Source organism: Artemia franciscana, chromosome 19 (genome assembly GCF_032884065.1).
Source record: "Artemia franciscana chromosome 19, ASM3288406v1, whole genome shotgun sequence".
Lineage (NCBI taxonomy): Eukaryota > Metazoa > Arthropoda > Branchiopoda > Anostraca > Artemiidae > Artemia > Artemia franciscana.
In genome coordinates this window covers 23,291,577-23,309,210 of record NC_088881.1, presented here as the reverse complement: position 1 = coordinate 23,309,210, position 17,634 = coordinate 23,291,577, and the positions used below count along the sequence as shown (strand labels likewise).

At 35.6% G+C, this 17,634-nt stretch overlaps 1 protein-coding gene across 4 annotated transcripts in view; it reads left to right on the top strand.

The window, feature by feature from the left end:
* Positions 1 to 17,634, top strand: part of LOC136039445 (diacylglycerol lipase-beta-like) — a 121,850-nt gene that overhangs the window by 35,904 nt on the left and 68,312 nt on the right. For all 4 annotated transcript variants that reach the window (XM_065723200.1, XM_065723199.1, XM_065723201.1 and 1 more), the window contains exon 8: positions 10,885 to 11,011. In XM_065723200.1, the coding sequence (XP_065579272.1) occupies positions 10,885 to 11,011 (127 nt within the window). The remainder of the gene's footprint in view (positions 1 to 10,884; positions 11,012 to 17,634) is intronic.

Genomic DNA, 17,634 nt, shown 5'->3' with positions numbered 1-17,634 from the left:
TATGATTACTTAAAGCTGAATCGAAAGATATGGAGTTATTTCTAGATTTCAATGCTTTTTCAATACTTTCTTTGTGTTGCTGTAATCTTGTTCCTAAATTTTGGTGGGTTCGACCAATGTAATAATTCCCATAACTACATGATATTTGATACACCTTTCTTAGACGAGTAACTGGGGTTTTATCTTTACCAGAATTGAGAAGATTCATTATACTTAAATTACTTGTGAATACAACACGTAAATTGTTTTTTAAGCAAACTTTCTTCAGTTTTGAATTAATTTTGGGAATGTAAGGTAGGTAAATTGTGCTTGTGGGATTATTCGAATCGTTTTCTGGTGTGGAATTTAAGGCTTTAGAAGTATTGAAAAAGCATTAAAATCTAGAAATAACTCGATATCTTTCGATTCAGCTTTAAGTAATCATATTTTTGAAAATCCAAACCATTATGTTTTATTGGACGAAACAATTCTAATAGGGCCGAAATATTCAAATAGGTTTTGTTGGTTCATTGTCTTGGGAAAAAAGTCCTCATTATTCTCTCTTCTGTAGTTGTATTATGGAAAGGCAGTGTGGTCTTTGTCATTATTTCTTGGATGTAGCTCTATTCGTTAATTCGCGTTAATTCAGTTAATAGCACATGATGGTGAATGCTTAAAGAATTTTTTAAGCAAACATTTATTTAATGAATTTGGAAATAATTGTACCTGACAGTTTAAATAAAATTGTAGAAATTTTATTTTTAGTTCTCATGATGATCTTTTCGATGTAGTTCATAGACTATCTTGTCATGTCATTGGATTTTGTGAGACTTCTTACACATCCTACTCCTCATGTTGTGTTTCCTGGATATCAATTTACTTTTAAAAACAGATTGACAGGGTACCAAGGTAGTTTAGCAGTATTAGTAAAAGAAGGTATCTTTTTTCGACGCCTTTCAAATCTGAAAGGTTCTCTTGAGGAAATGCTTTTTGAAGTAATGGTGACTGAAATTAGTCTTGGAAAAAAGGATATAGTTTTTTGCGTAGTATACCGACCGCCTCTTCTCCAGTCAAATCTTTCGTCTCTAAACTCCATGACTTTTACATCAACCTTATTTTCAAAATCAAGATTGTATCCTTTTGGGAGATTTCAATACATCTTTACCAACTCAAGCAAAATACTGTTTTAAGTGATATATTGGATCATCTTCTACTGGTTTCAGATTAGGCGTTGATTTATGAAATACCGCAGGTAAGTAAGGAACGTCAATAACGGCTAATAGATAAAATAACATTAAAGCACTTGAATGAAAGCTTTTGTCTTTCGGATTGCCATGATGTTATATCCATGGAGGATATATGGCAACTGACATTTTTTTGGCAAAAAACAATTTTTTTGGCAACAGATATGGCAACTGACATTTTTTTACGAAAAATTAATTGCTGCCTTGATTCTAGTTGCCCATTTGTTACGAATAAAATTTGCAGAGAAAAATTTTCTTTAAGGCCATGGATAACGTCTAGAACTTTAATATTAGTAAATAAAAAAAAAACATTTATTTAAAAAACAGTTAAAGAGTCCAACTGATCATAATATTAAAATTTTCAAAAATAAATTAACCTCACTGATACGATTATCGAAACAAAGGGGTTATAATGAATCTCGTGGTCTTCAATTAATTCTTTTATCAAAAATGAAAGAAATTCTAAGTTTCCTGAAGTAACTGATATTTTGAATACTTATTCTGGTAATATAGGAGAGGAGATTGTTTCATCAATGATAACCCAGTCTAATTCACGCAGTAATAAACATTTTTCTTCGTACCTTCCATCTCCTCAAGGAAACTCAATTTTTCTTGGGCCTATTTCTCAGTTTGAAATAACACAAATAGTGTGTGATCTAAATTAAAGTAATCTAATGGGAATAGACGGGTCTGGTTTTATATTTGTTAAAGAAATATTGTCTGCATTAATTTTACCATTAAAACATATAATTAATCTTTCATTTTAAACTGGAGTTTTCCCATTTGCTTTTAAAGAAGCAGGGATATTTCCACTTCACAAAGGTGACTCTTGAAAACCCATCAAATTACCGTCCTATTTGTATTTGTCAGCTTTTCTTAAAATACTTGAGAAGGCAATTTATAAAAGTTTTTATGATTTTCATAAATCGTCTAATTTCTTCATAAATTCCCGATTTGGTTTTAAGTCTGAACAAAATACTAAACACGCCATCTTTGGTCTCTTCCAATTTATTCAGGAATGCATAGATAGAGGTAAAATTCCAGTAAGAATATATTTAGATTTCAGAAAAACATTCGATACAGTATCCAATTGTATTCTTTTTTAAAAGTTGAATAATCGTGGAGTGCGCGGACTTGTGTTGGATCTAGTTAAATCTTATCTTGATCAGAGAAAGCAACAAATAAATGGAGGCAATTTCCTCTCTCCGCCTCGTTCCTCAGTTTTCGAAGTTTGGGGTACCTCACGGCTTTGTCCAAGGTCCTCTGCTCTTTCTAATTTATGTAATTATCTTCACTACGCTTTGGCAATCCCGTGTCTCAACACACATTTTGCTGATGATACGGCATTTTCACTTTCTGAGAGGAATTTATCAAAAACTAATTTCATAATTTACGACAGAAAGTCAAATATCTGCCCCCGTATTACCCAAATTACTTCTTCAAAGGATCTATTATTAATATCTTTGGGTGGAAACGACAAAGTACCCTGGACTTGTGATTGACGAAATTTTATCTTTTAAAAAACACACATTCAAAATCTACGCTTAAAGATTTCAAGGTATGTTAGTTTAATGCGAAGGTTGAAACATTATTTGCCCTACTCTGCTTTACGAAGCATTTATTTTTCTCTTATTCAGTTTAATATTAATTATTGTTCTCTAATATACTTATCTACATTTAAACAAAATAAAGCCCTAAGAATCCTGAAACGTTCTATTCATTACCTATTGCACTTCCAAATAAGTATTTTACAGCATTTTTATACACTTGTCTAGATACTTCCAGTTTCTCAACAATTTAATTTTGGAGCAATTCTTTTCAAACTCAATTATAATATTAAGAAATTACCACCATATTACCGCAATCAAAATTTGATCTCCCATTTACAAAATTTACATAATTAAAACACTCAACACAAAAATAGGGTGTCTACATTGACAAGTCTAGTACTGAGAGATCTAAATTTGCTCTGTTTATGTCAATAGCCCGGTAATGGGCTGCTCAAAGGATCTTGTTGATAAATCTTCTTCTACCCAATTAATAAAGAAGAATCTTAAATTTCATTTAATTCAAGATTATCTTTAATTTAGCGTCTGTTTAATATGATAAGGTTATTTTATGGTAAGTTGTTCTGGGTTAATGTTGGTCTCTCGGCTACATTCTCGTATTAATTTATATTTATTAATATTGAAGTTTTTTATATTTATATATGGACCCTGGGCTAGTTGCTACTTTCCGATTATTGTTGTGTTATTGCATATTTGCCGTCATGTTTATCTTTGTATTGTAGTGTTACTTGGTATTTTATCTATGTCTAGGCCTTGTTTTTTTAGCTTGTCTCCCCATTGGAGCATGTCAAATATGTGCATGTATATGTGAATAATTAAGTACTTGAACATTGATAGAACATTGAGGAAATATTGAGGGGAAAGTTGAACCAAATCAAAGCACATTTTGTGCGTAAAGAGTTCAGATAAACGCGTTTTACCAATGTTATTGGAACGACTTATCGTATCAAGATGAAACTTCTGAGGCATCATGAGTAGGATGTTCAGCTGACCAAAAGGTAGGACTTGCCTGCTAACACAGCTATTAATACTGCTGATGTTACTGTTACTACTACCACCAATGGCGCGGTAAAACGCAAATGACATGCTAGCCGTTTCAGGGTTTTAGGTTTCGGTTTCTCCGCTTTCAATTGTGTTAATTTCCTTTCGTTTTAAGCTTGACTTTATGAGACCTTTTAGTTTCTGTTGATCTTATGTTTAATTTTTTCCTTTGTAGTATTTTCCGTTTCTTTTTAGTTTCATTTATTATGTCCATGTAGTTCTGCTTATTTTAAGTTTGAATTTTGCTCTTTATTTTTCTTTGGAAAATCTCTTCTATGAAAAGTTTTTTTTGTAAATTGATATCTGTTCAGTTTTTCAATTAACATAGTTTTTATGGATTAATTGTAGGTATATTCGGATAGTTTTCTCAGCTTTTCTGCTTAAGCACTGAAAAGATTATTTGTATACACAGGAGTATGAGTATTCAAAATTTGAATACTCAGTCCAAACGTCCAATTTTTAGCTTTGTGCAGTAATTGTTCAGTAATGTTGTTGCTTTATAATGCAGGGTAGACTAGTGGGTTGACAGTCATAAACATTAGAAATCTTTATAAGTTTTGATCTTCACTGGGATGGGTGCTATCTTATCCTTCATACTTTAGACAGCCTTGAATATAGACGTACCATGTACCCCTGCGTCCAAGTTTGACATTTGAAACTTCGGGTCCATGTAGAGAGTGTTTTTATAGTTCTAAATTGATTGGCCTTATCAAAATTTTTGTTTGATAGAACTTTTGCCCTAATAAAGCCACAATTGTCGCTTTGTAGCAGAAACAAGCACTTTGCCGTAGTACGATCTCTTTGTTGCTTAAATTGGGCACTTAAACTTTAATTTCTATCTGAATAATCTGTTTCTTGGCATCCAATGACAACTACTTCGATACGACACCTATTTGGAAAAAGAATTCATATCCCTGACCAATGTTATCATGAATCATTCAGAATTTCGTGTTTTTGCATAATAAAGGAACTTTAAACCTCGGGTATAGGGCTCTTGGACTTCTTGAATGAGATTGTGGATTTTCATTAAGATCACCACCAACCTCTTTTCATGGGAGGGGGGTCTGTTATCTCAACCAATATAGTAATATTTTATTCATGTCTATTGATAGGCTATTTACCTTTATGAAGTGAAATCACCCGAAAAAGTAAATCCTTTTGATTTATGTATTGTAAGCAGACTTCTTCTTTTTTTAGAGCTTTGGCCATTGTTGCCACAGGTCCCACTTACTCATAGTTTTACCACGGCCTTTTGGATTTGTTAATATAAAATAGTGATTGAGACGATTATTGTTTGATGAAAAGAAAAATTTTTATTCAGAGGTTTACTCAGGGGGAGGGGGGCTACCTAGTTTAAGACCTCCTCCCTCCCTCCCCACCGAAATATTTTTCCGATTCTGTTATAATGCCGAGACTCTTCGTCAGTTTTTTTAATATAAAAATGGGCATATTGTACATTTTTAAACCAGAATCAGGCAAATATTTTAATCTGTACAACCGGACGACGAATTTATACACGTTACCCCTCCGACACTCCTTGCCTCTCTCACCCCCGATGTTTTTTAAAAGATAGGTACATTACACCTTGTTTAAGTTAAAACTTGTAATGATATTCAATCTGTTTGATTTTTGGCACAAAGTGAGTTCATGACCCTCCAACAACCCTCCTGCCCTTGTCCTCACGTGATAGTCGTATAAATGTTAGAAATGGCTTTTAAGCAGAATTGTTTATATTTGCACTTTCTTTGCAGTGAAATCAAGCAATGATTTCAGTGCGTATTTATAGAGGCACAAACCAGGCTCTTAGAACCTCCAGCAATCCCTTCTCGTCACAATGCGACATTTTTAGCAAAACGGTAGGTCTGTTGGACCTTTTTTAAAAGAATTATGCGATTATTTTCAATCTCTGTGACTAGAGAACCAAAGTCATTCAGTCGCCTCTTCCACACCCAACAACTTCTATCTCCAGCTTTTAAATGAAAAGTAGGCATGTTGCAGCTTTTTTTTAATGAAAAACGTTCAATGATCTTTAATATGCATAATTCCATGCACGTCATAGGTCCATGGTTCTTTGAAGAATGCCTCCCCCTGCATTTTTTTTTCTGTATGACCGGACGCAGAAAGTGGGACTTCGACCCTTCAAGACGAAATCTCATCGCCAAATTCAGATGAGAGGAAGGCTTTAAGGGGATGTAATAGCTTCCTTAAAAAAAGTTAACTTCTTCTCATTCGTTATAGTTTTTTAAGTTTTAGTGGCCAAAATTATTTAGAATTGATTGGGCTGTTTTGCCATAACCTGTTGACCCTGGATACCTAGTTTCCCAGAAATCCTAGGGAAACTATTTGAATTTCTCCCGTTTTGTGGAAATAACTGATAGATTCCATTTTTTAAGGCAAATTAATGAATTATTAGCTTTTATGCGTGGTACTGTTTAAGGTAAAAAATAAAATATTGGATTTAAGGAAATAGACAATAAGCTTAGTTTTAAGAGTTCAGCGTTTTTTGAGAGCTTCTTTAAGGACATTTTTTCGGGAAAACTCTTCTTGTGACACGAATGTTTTAAAGTTCCTGAGGGGTTGACAACTTTGGCATTCAACTGACAGCAAAGAAAGAAAATTGAAGTGTTGCTCTCACAACGCTTTTGTCGAGGAAGGCTGCAAATGTTGCTGCAATACTTGACGCTGTCTTAGCAACGTAAATATCGTTGCTCCTCGTTTGGAGTTACAACCTCTTCCTTTGTTCTCAAAAAAAAAATCAGAGTTTCCATATCATCTTTGTATTTGGTGTGTATTATTTTCTTTTCATGTAAAGCAATTCCCTTTTTTTTTACTTCAGTTCAGCTCAGCTTTATATATATGAGAGTCTGACTGTGGAAACATTTTCTTTGATTCCCAAAGCGAGTATTAACTACGTTTAAAAGTCAATCAAGTAATAAGAAGAACTAATGAAGTATTTTAAGGTTTCTAAATAAACATGCGGTGAAAAAGTATGCCAACGGTTCGAAATAAAAAAATTTAGAATCGTAATTGCATGGTTACAGGATTGTAAAACGGCACATATGAAAAACACCATATTAAAATGGACTAAGTCCGTGAGGCTCCGCTAATGTGTCGGTAATTTTTGGGATAATGAGAACTTGATGGAAGCCCTCCTCAGTATGCGTTTTATTTTGCCAATAACTTTTCATATTCTCTATTGAAGAAGTGACTTTCAGTTCGGATTAAGATTGACTCTTCTAGCATATGAATGAGCATGTTTCTCGAAACCTCGGCTGTCATTAATAAGGGTTTCAGAAGCTATCTCCTGTACACATACATACCTTATTACATTAACAATTGTTTTTCACGAATGGAATCGACTTAGCCTTTTTATTTTTAAGAAAAAAAAAAAAAACACGCAAACATTAATGCGCTTTTTGTCATGTTTAGGATGGCAGAGTCTAAATCTAAAGACAGCTAAAATCAAACAGCTCTCTCATATAGTTAGTAAGATTAATGTTAGCATCAGCTTACTTTCATGAAGTATTTCCAAGATTTGTAATTCCAATTTGTTTTCTTTTTCTTAAGAAATGAGGCAATAAGTCGTGTTTGCTTTTCTGTTGCCTGGGTTGAGTTCGTGAATTACCATACCTACATCGAAAGAATTTTTACTAGCTATGGTAACCACATAAACAAAGCCTGTTGACTTGAGTTGTTTGATTCGTTGTTATCAGTCAAGAATAAGTTTGTGCATTGAAAAGGATGCTCTCTTGTCTAAGGATTGAAATTTCTTAATGAGTTTCTTAAAAAATATGTTGACAAGGCTTTCTTCCATTTCGCTATGAAATGTTGCAAGCAGGGTTGCCACCTGCATTGATTGATGAACGAATTTCGGTGCTTTTTTTATAGTTCGTATATTTCCTCGGTATAAGAATTTACCAGGATTAGTGGTCGTCTGGAAGAGAGGGGAAAAAAGGATCGTATGATCCTAATAGTGCTTTGACTATATTGTTCAAAATTGAGTCATTTTATCTAAACAAAACTGAAACATCGTGGCAAATAAAAAAAAATTAAGTTTGTGGAATACAGTAAGGTTTTCAAATAATTATTGCGTGTTCTTATGGGGAAAATCAAATATTGGGTCATGTTTATTTTTCCCTGTTTGACGGTAAAAGCACTGTAATTTACGCCATTTGTGACATCACTCTTTCAATATTGTTGGAGAGGAAGTGCACTTCAATGGTGAAGGAGTCTGGGAATTACCTTGATAAACATCATTATAACGAAAAATATTGTTAACCAGTGTCTTCTTGGTGGAAGCGTTGATTCAAAGCATGTTGATCACAAGCTATTATTGAAGCAGCTTTGAGGGGTTCTGATTTTTTTATTGCTGTTACTGATGTTGATATCTCAATGATAAAAGACAAAACCCATTTTGAACTAATTAGACAAGTGGATGAACGTGTCGAGGAAGTGGATTAATTGCTCCAAAACTATGTACAAAATTTATGCCAATATATGATCCATTTTGATCATTTATTTTTAATTCCGATATTGAATTGATTGATTTTTAGCCAAAAGACAAATAAAGTAGGACAGAAGTTTAATGAAAGGTGAATTATGATGAAATAACAGCTACGCATCATAACCGGTGATCTCTACTTCCATTGTAACGAATTTGATTCATCCAGAAATAAGACCCAAAATGAGGAAAAAAGAGCCTGGAGGTAAGAATAAAGTGAGTTCCAACTCTCTACGGGAGAAGAAACTTGTTACTAAAGTTAAGCCGTTTAAAGAAGTTCTAATCTTTATATTTTTCAACAAGTGATTGGTTTGAATGGGAACACAGTGAAAATTCATCAATTGTATAGCGCTTTAAGAAACTAGGGGCTGGCATCGTTGATTGCGATATCTTGATCATCAGGCATACTTACATGGGACAAAATGTTTTCAGATGAAATTAAGGATGTTAATGGTACGATAATTAATCTTAATGGCTTAGTGCACTGGATTTGAAATCCTGGGAACAGGGGTTCGACTCTTAGTGTCGCTGGTTATTCGGTTTTGAGCTGGAGTCGATTTGATGACTGTAACCTCTGCCAGAGTCGACCCAGGTCTAATGAGTACCTGGAGAAATGGGGAAACATACAAACTATCGGATGGTTTGGCCCCTACCATGGATTGCACTCTAAGGCTGGGAATCAGGAGATCGATAGGAGATGTGAAAAAGTTTTTTTTTTTACTAACTTGTTTTTTTTTTCTAAAGGGATGCTTTGTATAAGTTCAGCAATGTTGTTTTTACCTTGGACTTTAGATCTGCCTGTTCCACCAAGGGCATCGAGAGAGAGCCTCTAATCATCCTGTTGGTTTGCAATAGTTACCGCATCCTCCAACTCGGATTATATAAAAACGATAGGGCTTCCTAGGTCATTCTGGTTGTTGTGGGGGTTGTGTTTTCTAGTTTATTCTGGGGTTTTGTATTCTGGGACCTTTCCCTGCGACTGGTCTGTCATTTGCCAGTGAAGAACTGCTTTCGGAAGTCTAGTGTCGACTTGTTTGTAACTTTCCGGGTTAAGGATCACCATATTCTTCGAAATCTGTCGAAGGCACCAATTGTCTTTTCAATTCTCTGCAAAGCTTTTTGTGCCGTTTGGGCAGTATTTTCGTAAGTGCTACTACTCCTTCTGACGCTCCACTGCTATGCCAAGCCGTCTGAGGCCAACACAGCTACACACGCTCCTCATTCATGCCAATTTATTCAAAGCCTCCCTCTTTACACCCTCCCAGGAAGTTCTTATTTTCCTTACGCCATCCTCCCACCTGTTCGTGGATGACCTGCTTTTGGCTTGGCCCTAGACGGTGGGCCGACAAGGACAATCTTTGATAATCTGTCAACCTCCGTCCGCAGAACTTGCCTTATCCATCACAATCCTTTCCTTATTATATCCCTAGAATGCGGGATTGAGCCACATGTTTCGCACAGCTTACTGTTTGAGATACAATCAGTCAGTGGGGTACCCAAAACAATCCCTAGATAATTTCTCCTGAAAACATCTAGCAAATCCTCATCCGTTTTTGGAGCATCCACGCTTCGGAATTATGTTTGACCATTGTCAACACTATAGCTTCCAATGTTCCAATCTTGGTTCACAAACTTAGAAAAGATTATATATATATTCTTCAAAAGACTATCACAAGCTCTAATAGAGCCAATTTCGCTTTATACGTGATTAGCATTTGGATTTTCCTTCGCATGAGAGTAATATTGCTGGGATTATTTCAAGTTTTATGTGTGATGTATGTGCCTGATTTTGCATTTTAATAAAAGTGACAGCATGGATTAGCAGCTTACAACAAGCCCTAACATCGTCAGAAATTTGATGTATGAATGAATTGTTGTTCGGGAAAGTTGATTCCAACCAAGTCAGCCAAAGGAAAGAAAAATACCACTTAAATCGGCTGCTTTCTTGACCAGGCATAAACAATGAACTGAGAAATCCTGCCTTGATCTCCCCTGGGGGTTTAATTTCGTCAAATTCCTTGGTGGGGGGCAAAGTAGGAGCCAACTTTCCCAAGTAAAGGGAAAATGACCAAGTAAAATGAAAAACGAGCCATATAGTACCATAAACGCGAAGCTACACTGAAGAAAACTGATTGGTTTCTGTGATTCTTGAATTATGTAGGCCTATCTTAGTTTTGACAAAAATTTAGAAGACATTAAATTTCAGCAGGAGGGGGGGGTAGTTGCCCCCCTAGCCTTTAGCAAATTACGCTCTTGATCTTTCCCCCTCAAAGAAACGTTTGAGATGTTTATGTTTTCTCTTATAATGTCGTATGTTGCCGCCTTATTTGCCAAATTTTGTCGTCCTTTTGTTCCCCTTGAATTTAATTACTGTTTACATGCCAGTCTCCGTCTTTCCATTAAGCTGTAATGAGAGATAAACATGGTTCTGGATATTTAGGAAATTCATTTTTTGTTTCTTCTTTTTGCGCTTAGTAACATTATTTTGTAGACATCCGTAGTAATGTTTGACTGATAAAACTTTGTTCAGATATAATTTTTTTTACTCTAGAGGGAATTTGCCACCTTATTTGGTTGAAGATAACTTTTGTCATTGCCACTTGGCAGCGCTGAAAGCGATAACTGAACTTGATGACGATGATTTGAAACATGTGTCATTCCGTAACGGCGTTTGTGAAGTAAGATATTTTCTTCTTTTTGTTGCCTCCTCTTTCCTTTTCATCCCAAGATCACTTAGTATTGTAAGTAACTGACGACACTTTGGACATATTTTGACAGTAGTTTACTAGTGTTTATTTAGGAGGAGGCAAGAGATGGCACACAACCCGAGTGCTGAAGAAAAATAAACCAGTAAATCAGCGGCAGATAAAAGGTTGATCCTCTTTAATAAGTGTACAGTGTACCCATTCATCTTGATTTCAGGTCGTAGAAGGTCCTGTCTGCTTCCCTTTCCAAATTTTTGATCTGTCACTATGCACGATTATTTGTTTCGATTTACCTTGCTCCTTAACCGTCAATGGATAACGGGTCTCATTTAGGATTACAGTGAAAAATATGTTTCTTGGATTACACACAAAACTTGTTTAATCCCTATCCCTTCCCTTAGCACAAAATTTTAAAACTCTTTGTCCGACCTCCCCCAAACTCTTCGGAATATATGGCAGATATAATATTTCAATGGTGTCTATACAAATAGTGTCTTTTTATTTAAGGCTGCCCCCTACCCTGAGTCAAAATTTGAAGTTTACTTGACTCGCCATACCCCTCCAACACCCTCTAAAGGCTTCAACTTGATACGCCATGCTGTTCCAGACTCCCAAGATGCTGAAGAGTTTTGATAACACAGCAAGGCTTACTGTCTTTTGGTTCTCTCAAAATTTGTTTTGTTTCTAGATTGTACCATCGAAAAACTTTGGGAATTTAGACCTATCAAATGATCTTTTTCTTTCTTTTTTTTTCAATGTTCTAAGGAGGCCCTTAGAACATTTAGTTTTCAATCAAACTTTTTTTTTCAATGTTCTAAGGAGGCCCTTAGAGCATTTAGTTTTCAATCAAACAAGTCCCCTTCTAAGTTTATATGACCATCACATTAGAATTTGCTGTGAGAAAAAAGTTTTTTTTTTACCGCCATTTCAGCCCTTTGTCCGGCACGTCTCGGGTAAACCATATTTTTTCCTTCTGCGTTCAGACCCTTAGCCCAAAGACTTTAAGGATAAAATTTTGAACAGATCAGGAAAAATTATTTTGGCAGTTTATTGGGTACAATTTATTATTGTGGGGAGAGGTGTGGGTCTGAAATTTTTGTACGTAGGTTCCTCATTGCCCAAGGACTTAAGACTTGAATTTTCAAACTAATTAGGAACAAAACGTTTCCGCTTATTTTTGAGCCCCTCCCTCCAATAAAAACAGAAAATGATTAATCTTTTTGATCCAGAGACTGTTTCTTGGAAGGTTCAAGGGATTCGCACACCCAACATAAAATAAACCCTCTCTTTCATTGATAAAACGTATATTTCAACTATCGACAATTTGTATTGTTTACGACCCTCGCCTCAGAGACTGTGAGGACTATTTCATCTCCAGAGGCATATATATTGGGTCTTTGGACACTTATGAACAAAATAGTTATCTTAAATTTTGATCAGATGTTTTGAGGCTTAGGGGGCCCGGGAAGTAAAAAAAAAGCATTAGAGGGGTCGTTTATCCTTTCAATCATTTGTGACTCTTAAAAAGGGAGCTAGAACTTTCATTCTTGAATCAAAGGAGCCCCTCTTACGTTTCTACCACTACCATTTCCATACGGAGTGACTTTGTGAAGAGTTGAAATTAAAACTAGACCTACGTTGCCCGAGCAACATGAAGTGTTGCGGCAACCTTTGTCCGGCTTCGCCGACTAAAGTGTTGCGAGAGCAACACTTTGGTTTTGTTTCTTCGCTATCGATAAGTAGTCACATGATCAAAGGCTATTCCTCAGTGTTGAAAAAACAACAACAAAATAGTATCGAAAGAAGGGACTAAATTGACTTTGCAGCCAGTTGAACTTTATCCTTTTCAATCGTAGACATCGTGACGGATGAAAACTCGGAACAATATCTTATATAATCTAGTTGGTATTATAAAGCTATCTCTAACTTTTCAGGATCAAAATACCATAGATGACATTCTATTAATTATTACGATACTATCTCATTGTTTTACATTCTCGTTTGTGCTTGTTTCTTCACTATCGGTTAAACCAGTGGTTCTCAACCGGGGTCCACATGGACCCCTATGGGTCCATGTAATATTCCTGGGGATCCACAGGCAAAACACAACAAATTGGGGGCCCACAATGATATTTTGGGGGTCCATGAAGAAAACCAACTCAGAACGCTCTTTATTTTTAAAATTCAATTTCTACTGTAAATTACATTATTCTGAAAAATATATATTAATAATTCTTTCATTATTTTTTTTTTGTACTTTCTTTTGACTTATAGATTCACCCATTAGTCAGTTGCAAGAATAAGTGAAGGTGAAAATCTTTTAACCTCTCTCATGAAGTAGGCGGTGAGCTTTAGTCTTTATTTTTAAGCAGATATTTCCTTCCCAATGCCCGGTACCTAACCATAGATCTGCAACGACTTATCTATTACCCGTTGGTCAGTGGCAAGAGCAAATACAATCTTTCAACATATCTTAGGAAATGATGGTTTCCTGGCATCATATGAAATAAGCAAAATAATTGTTAAGGCCGGAAAACCCCATAATATTGGTGAAATACTAATTCCACCCGCAGTTTCTGCTATAATTTCATCAGTTGTGAAACAAAATGCAATTGAAATTACTAATTCCATCCCTTTAAGCAACTCTTCTGTGTCACGACGCATTGATGAAATGGTAGAGGATGTAGAAAAGCAATTGATAGCTCATTTGCAAGTGAAACAGTTTGCCCTTCAACTTGATGAATCAACTTTAAGAGATAATGCGGCCCTTTTATTAGCATATGTTAGGTTTAACAATGAAGGACCCAAAGAGGAAATGCTTTTTGCTAGAAGTCTTACGACAGACACAAAAGGTCAAACAATTTTTAATGAAGTTGCTACTTATTTCAAGGAAAACAATGTCCCACTTAAAAATATAATTGCTTGTGCTAGTGATGGTGCACCATCTATTACAGGCAGATACAAAGGTTTTATTGCACATTAAAAAAAAACAGTCCTAGAAGTATATTGTATTCACTGTGTGATACACCGTCAACACTTAGTTACAAAGAAAATGACTGCACGTCCGCATGATGCCCTTTCTGTTGTAATTAAAGTAGTAGACCATATTAAATCAAATTCTCTCCAAGACTGCCTTTTCCGTGAATTCTGTAAGCAAAATGGAGAAGAGTTTGAGTGGCTTGTATTACATACAGAGGTGAGATGGCTATCAAAGGGGAATTGTCTTAAGCGTTTCATTGCACTTTGGGATTCTATTGTTTCCTTTCTTGCTGAAACACAACTTGGAGCGAAACTGCTTGCAAATAAAAATGATGTATTTTACTTATCAGATATATTTGAAAAACTTAATACATTTAATAAACATCTCCAAGGAAAGATCTGATATCTAGTAAAAGTGCTATTGCTGCTTTTCTAAGAAAACTACAGCTGTATAAGAATAATATCAGGCATCGTGCAGTTGAACAGTTTCCTTGTTTGGCCTGTGTTAGTAGCGATTTGCAAGATGAAAATCTTGTATTATATGGTGAATATTCGGAAAATATACATGAAGATATGCAAACTCGGTTTAGCGACCTACTCGGGATGGATATACCGATTTAGGTTTCAATTTCTTTTGAAGTTAATGTTGCCGAAATAGCATTGTCTTTGCAAGAGCCCCTCGAATTACAAAGTGATGAAATAACGCATGCAAAATCCAAAGATGAAAAGTACAATATATGGAAAACAACCGACGTTGCTACAAAATACCCTTTGCTCTGGGATAAAGCGCAGTTCTTCGTTATTGCTTTTCCTATCTTATCTTGTTGAAGCGGGATTTAGTCGTGTTCCTCAAATGTTATCAAAAGCTCGCAATAGACTTGACACTGTGAAAAGGGGCTATCTTCGACTATCATTAACATCGATAGATCCAAATATAAAGAAACTCGTCGTGAAGCATCAACCACAGGGATCTCATTGAATAAACATGCCTTTTCCTTCTTTTTTTAATCCCACACTTAATTTCAACTCCTTTTTGTATTCAGTTTACAAAAATAAGGTTGGAGTGAATTAAACTACCTGAGGAGCTCTACTCTCCATGATTTTGAGTTGCTTGCCCATGGAAGAAACGATGTAATATTGTAGTTATTATCACAATAATAGTAATAATAACAATAATTATTATTATATTAGTAGAATATTTTATTTGTATTAAATTAGTTTTCATTTAAAAATAAAGCTTAATCGTATACTATTTCTTTGATAATTAAAACCTTAAAATTTATTTTAGTGAAGAATAGAAAATTGTTCTTATGTCCAATAGCTATGAATGGGTCCACCAAGATAAAAAGAAGAGAAAAGGGGTCCGTGAGTAAAAAAAGGTTGAGAACCACTGGGTTAAACGATGAAGTTGTCAGCCTATCGAAGTTTTTAAAACGGTATGTTCAAACAATAACGCAACCAGTTATCACATGACCGAAGGCTATTCCTCAGCGTTGAAAAAACAACAACTACAAAATAATATCTAAAGAAGGGACTAAATTGACTTTGCAGCCAGTTGAACTGTATCCTTTTCAATCGTAGACATCGTGACGGATGAAAATTTGGAGCAATATCTTATATAATCTAGCTGGTATTATAAAGCTATCCGTAACTTTTCAGGATTAAAATACCATAGGTGACACTAATTATTACGAAACTACCTCATTGTTTTACGTTATCGTTTGTACCCGTTGCATAAACACTTAATTCTGTCAGATTTAAACAGATTGAACACAATGTGCACCAATTTACACAAATTTCTAGCCCAAATAGAACAGGTTCTTACCTACAAGTCCCTCTCCCATTGATAAACATCAAGTTCACCGGAAACAAATAAATGGGTACACCAACTAGTGGAAGTGGCAAACCCCTCATTGCTGAAGATGATTATGACCTAACAGCCGTTTCTCGCCCAAAGAGAACCGATTCTTACTCATAAGTCCCTCTCCTGTGATAGACATCAAGTTCCCCGGAAACCAATAAATGGGTACACCAACTAGCATAGTTGCAAACCCCTTATCGCTGAAGATGATTGTAGCCTAACAGCAGATTATTACTTACAAGTCCCCTACACGTCTTATTACTGGAACCACATTGGTTTTACCATCAAATACACTGGAAACAAATAATAGATACACCAACTAGCAAAAGTTGCTAACCCCTCATTGCCAAAGGTGGTTATTACCTAACAGCCGATTGTTGCTTACAAGTCCTCTATATGTCTAACAATTTGTATCGGCCTAGATTTCGTTTCAGTGTGTACCTTACTACTGAAGTTGTCAACCCCTTGAAACTTCCAAACTGGTATTTCCATGAAGGAATTTTTGAACCAAAAAAATGGATGTCATATACTTTGATCAGCTCATCAAGAGCTTCGAGAAAAAATTCTATCTGTCTTAGTTCAAAAGTTGATTTTTTTTTTTTGCCGTAGGCCAACTTTCTAACATCACCAAAGGAACAAAGGATAAGTTCCAATTTCTTTAGCAATGAGACTTTTAAACTTTATTAGGCACATCTGATACCATTTCTCTACCGCATTTCCAAGTCCAAAAAACCAAATGATAGACTCAGCTGAAATCACGAACAGAAATGGGTAGAAACAATAGATGTCAGCACTTTTGGACCCGTGGGAAAACGCCACATTTTTGCTTCTGTAAATTTTTTTATTTATCACTCAAAGAAGATATATTGGCTGTGGGGCCGGGTAACTGTCGCATATATTTAACACTTATAGATTTAGTCCATTTTCAATTTGAAAGTGATGCCTGCCTGCTTGCCTGCTAGAACGGAGCTTTCCATTCCAAAGCCGAAACATGGTTTGATGAAAAGAAAGCTTGGCTGCACAACTTCAGATACTCCTCTCTGACATAGGCTATATAACTCCACTTCACTTGGCACACCATAGGCTCTGGTTTGTGGACAAGCAAAAACCATCCTTTTTGGCCCCAGGCAAGAGTTCTGCGGAGCTTTCTAAAATGTAGTGTCATATTCATCAATCCGGCCTGAGGTCCACACTTTCCGTAAAAACAGCACAGGTAAGACCCTTACCAGTTTCCAGGAATAAGCTGAGATCGGCGGCATAGAAAAAAAAAACAAAAAACTCGACAAAACCAAAGTGTTGCTCTCGCAACATAGCTGTGTTGCCTCTGTTACGACTATGTTACCGTAAAACAGAGAATCAGAGACACCTCAGTTTAACTGGTGCATCCCAGGATTTACCAAAGCTTGGTGATGATAGTCTGAAATACATAAACGATTCCATATTTGGCCTTATCGTGTGATTTCATGGAATACCGACATTTCCCTACCAGTTTTACTCGAAGTCTGAGATAAATATTGAATTTGCCGACACACCTGTCTTTATGTAGCCTAAGACTACAGTTGAGCAAATAGGCACGTTGAGCGGTTAGACTTGCCGATAATTGTTTGGTACATTTTTGGGTTTTACGGAAATTTGATGGCAGATGTCAACATTTAGAAAAGTAATTTAATAGAAAATCGAAAGAAAAAAAAAAAAACGCTAGGTGGGAAGACCTAAAATTTGTCAATTTTTCTGCAATAATATGGTATCTAATATG